This window comes from Carlito syrichta, unplaced genomic scaffold, assembly GCF_000164805.1.
Source record: "Carlito syrichta isolate Samal-C Ts95f unplaced genomic scaffold, Tarsius_syrichta-2.0.1 Scaffold119893, whole genome shotgun sequence".
In the NCBI taxonomy this organism is placed as follows: domain Eukaryota; kingdom Metazoa; phylum Chordata; class Mammalia; order Primates; family Tarsiidae; genus Carlito; species Carlito syrichta.
In genome coordinates this window covers 17,222-19,501 of record NW_007063989.1, presented here as the reverse complement: position 1 = coordinate 19,501, position 2,280 = coordinate 17,222, and the positions used below count along the sequence as shown (strand labels likewise).

General features: G+C 55.7%; 1 protein-coding gene across 2 annotated transcripts in view; it reads right to left on the bottom strand.

Annotated features, from left to right (window-relative positions):
• LOC103249340 (cytochrome P450 2A13) overlaps positions 1–2,026 on the bottom strand; it is a 7,295-nt gene extending 5,269 nt beyond the window's left edge. Inside the window, exons 1-3 of one of the 2 annotated variants that reach the window (XM_008047971.1) lie at positions 1,687–2,026; positions 1,236–1,398; positions 59–208 (exon numbers count right to left, since the gene is read on the bottom strand). In XM_008047971.1, coding sequence (XP_008046162.1) covers positions 59–208; positions 1,236–1,398; positions 1,687–1,866 — 493 coding nt within the window. In that variant the 5' untranslated portion in view covers positions 1,867–2,026. Of the gene's footprint in view, positions 1–58; positions 209–1,235; positions 1,399–1,676 lie in introns of both variants that reach the window. The other variant, XM_008047972.1, reaches the window with a different exon arrangement.
• Positions 2,027–2,280: the final 254 nt, after the last annotated feature.

The window sequence follows — 2,280 nt, the reverse complement described above, 5'->3', positions numbered from 1 at the left end:
CGCGCGCCCGTCCCGGGCCCTGGCACTCGGGCCTTCCCCCACCCCTCTCCCGGCTCACCGCGCGTGCCCCGGAAGGCCTCGATGAGGAAACCCGCCTCCTCCTGGATGCGCTCCTCGATGCCGCGCTTGCCCACGCCGAAGTACCGCAGCGTCGTGATGGAGAAGCGCCGCAGCTGCTTGGCGCGGTCCCCATTGCTGAACGCCACGCCTGGGAGTAAGCACGGGGGTGGGGAGAGGTCCGAGGGCGACGGGGCTGCAGTTTCGAGGGGCTCCCGAGAGGTGGAGAGTGGGGATGGGCAGAGAGTGGAAATGGGAGAGAAACGGATACAGACCGCGCACAGGCGAAAGAGAGAGAGAGGACCCAAGAGACAGGGTCAGAGAAATACGGAAAGAGATAGCGACCGAGTAGGAAGAAGAGAACCAGAAGAGGAGACAGACAGGCAAGACAGACAGATGTCCAGAAAAACAGAGACAGGTAGGGACACTCAGTGGAGAGAGGCGGGCGTGGGAGGGAGGGGCGTGGAAGGGAAGAGGATGGCAGAGAGGGAGAAGGAGCGATCCAGCAGGAGCCAGAGAGGAAAAGGGGGAGGGGGTGAGAACTGAGATGTGGAGATCTGGGTGGAAGAAGTAGAAATTGTGAACTTCTGTTTGGGAAAGGGTTAGAAGACCGGAGCCAGAGAAGAGTAACTCATGGTCTCAGTTGACAGGGGACTGGCCCAAGAGTTACAATTTACAAACGAAACTGGAGAAGAGAGAGACAGAAAGGGTCTGAAAAGAGGAGAGATTGTTATCAGGAGATGGAAGCATGGGGGGTTTGAAGCAGAAATAGTGTGAGGTTCTATGACAGGAAGAAGAAAGAAGGGGTGTGAGGGCTGGGGTGGTGGTAGGAGAGTGAGAGCGAGAGCGAGAGTGAATGACAAAAAGACAAGTGGAGAGAGAGGACAAAAGTTTGAAAACAGAGATCCCAAGAAGTTCTAAGGGATGCAAAGAGGAGACATTCAGTGAGAGAGAGCAGGGAGAAAGGGGCAGAGAGAGGCAAGGAGAAAGTGGGACACAGAACAAAGACAAGCCACTGACTGACAGAGGGAGAGCAGCAATGAATGTGATGGGGAGAGAAGACCAAATGAAGGACTCTGCCACAGCCGTGAGGGGGCAGGCGGGTCGGAGGAGAAGGCTGGAGAAACTGAGGCCACCAATCTGCCAGCCCCCATTACCCCCCCTAGAGCCCCCCTCACCATAGCCTTTGAAGAGCCAGTTGAAGGTGGCCTGCTCTCCTCGCCCGCCGAACTCCTCAGCCTGGTCCACCAGAGCCTCCTTGACTGCGTCATATCCACACAGCACCACGACCCGCCGGGGCCCCAGGTGAATGGTGAACACAGAGCCATAGCGCTCACTGATCTGATGGAGATAGGTGGGAGTGGTGAGAAGGAGCAGCCCCTACCCCGAATGGGTCCAGTCACGAGACCTCAAACTGGAATGCATTTCTCCCACATCCTGACCGTCAAGGGGCTGCACATCCCAAGATCTGGTCTTTCCTGCCCAGGACCCTGATGCTGAACCTTCAGAACTCCCCTTTCCTAAGTCTCTGGTGCAACCTGGTCAATCCCCTGCCACAAAACCCCAGCCAAACTGGGCAGCTTCCGTCCCGTCCCATCCCACCCCACCCATCTGCCTGCCTTGTGACACCTTCATGAGGGAGTTGTACATCTGCTCTGTGTTCAGCTGCAGGTAGTTCCCAATGAAGGGCAGTGGGGTGGGTCCGGGAGGTAGCTTTCCCCAGATCTTCCTCTGCCGCCAGACAGACATCAAGACCATCACCATCAGGCAGGCCAGCAAGGTCACCAGGAGCAGCCCTGAGGCCAGCATGGTGGCAGTGATGGTGATAGCTGGAATGGTTTGCCTTTATACTACTTGAAAGAGAAGGGTGAACTTTGGTTGATTATATAATAGATTCATTTCACCTCTACCATGCACCCCGCCTATCTTGGGGCACAGCCAGCCAGGGAGCAGGGGGAGGCCCCACGGGCTGTGTTTGGATTTAAGGAAGGGCAGTAAATAAACTGTAGAACTGAAGAATTGGGAATATTTCCAATTTCGAGATTTGGAAATGGGGTCTCAGGGTAAGCATGGACCCCAAAGTTGTGGATTTGGGGTTTCAGAGGAGTGGAATCCAAAGGTCCAGATTTTATGGGGGTGATACAGGGAGTGTGGCTGTGGATTTGAGGGTCTATCAGAGAGGAAGGATATAGTTTTAAGGGTCTAAGGAGGGGGAGATCCCAG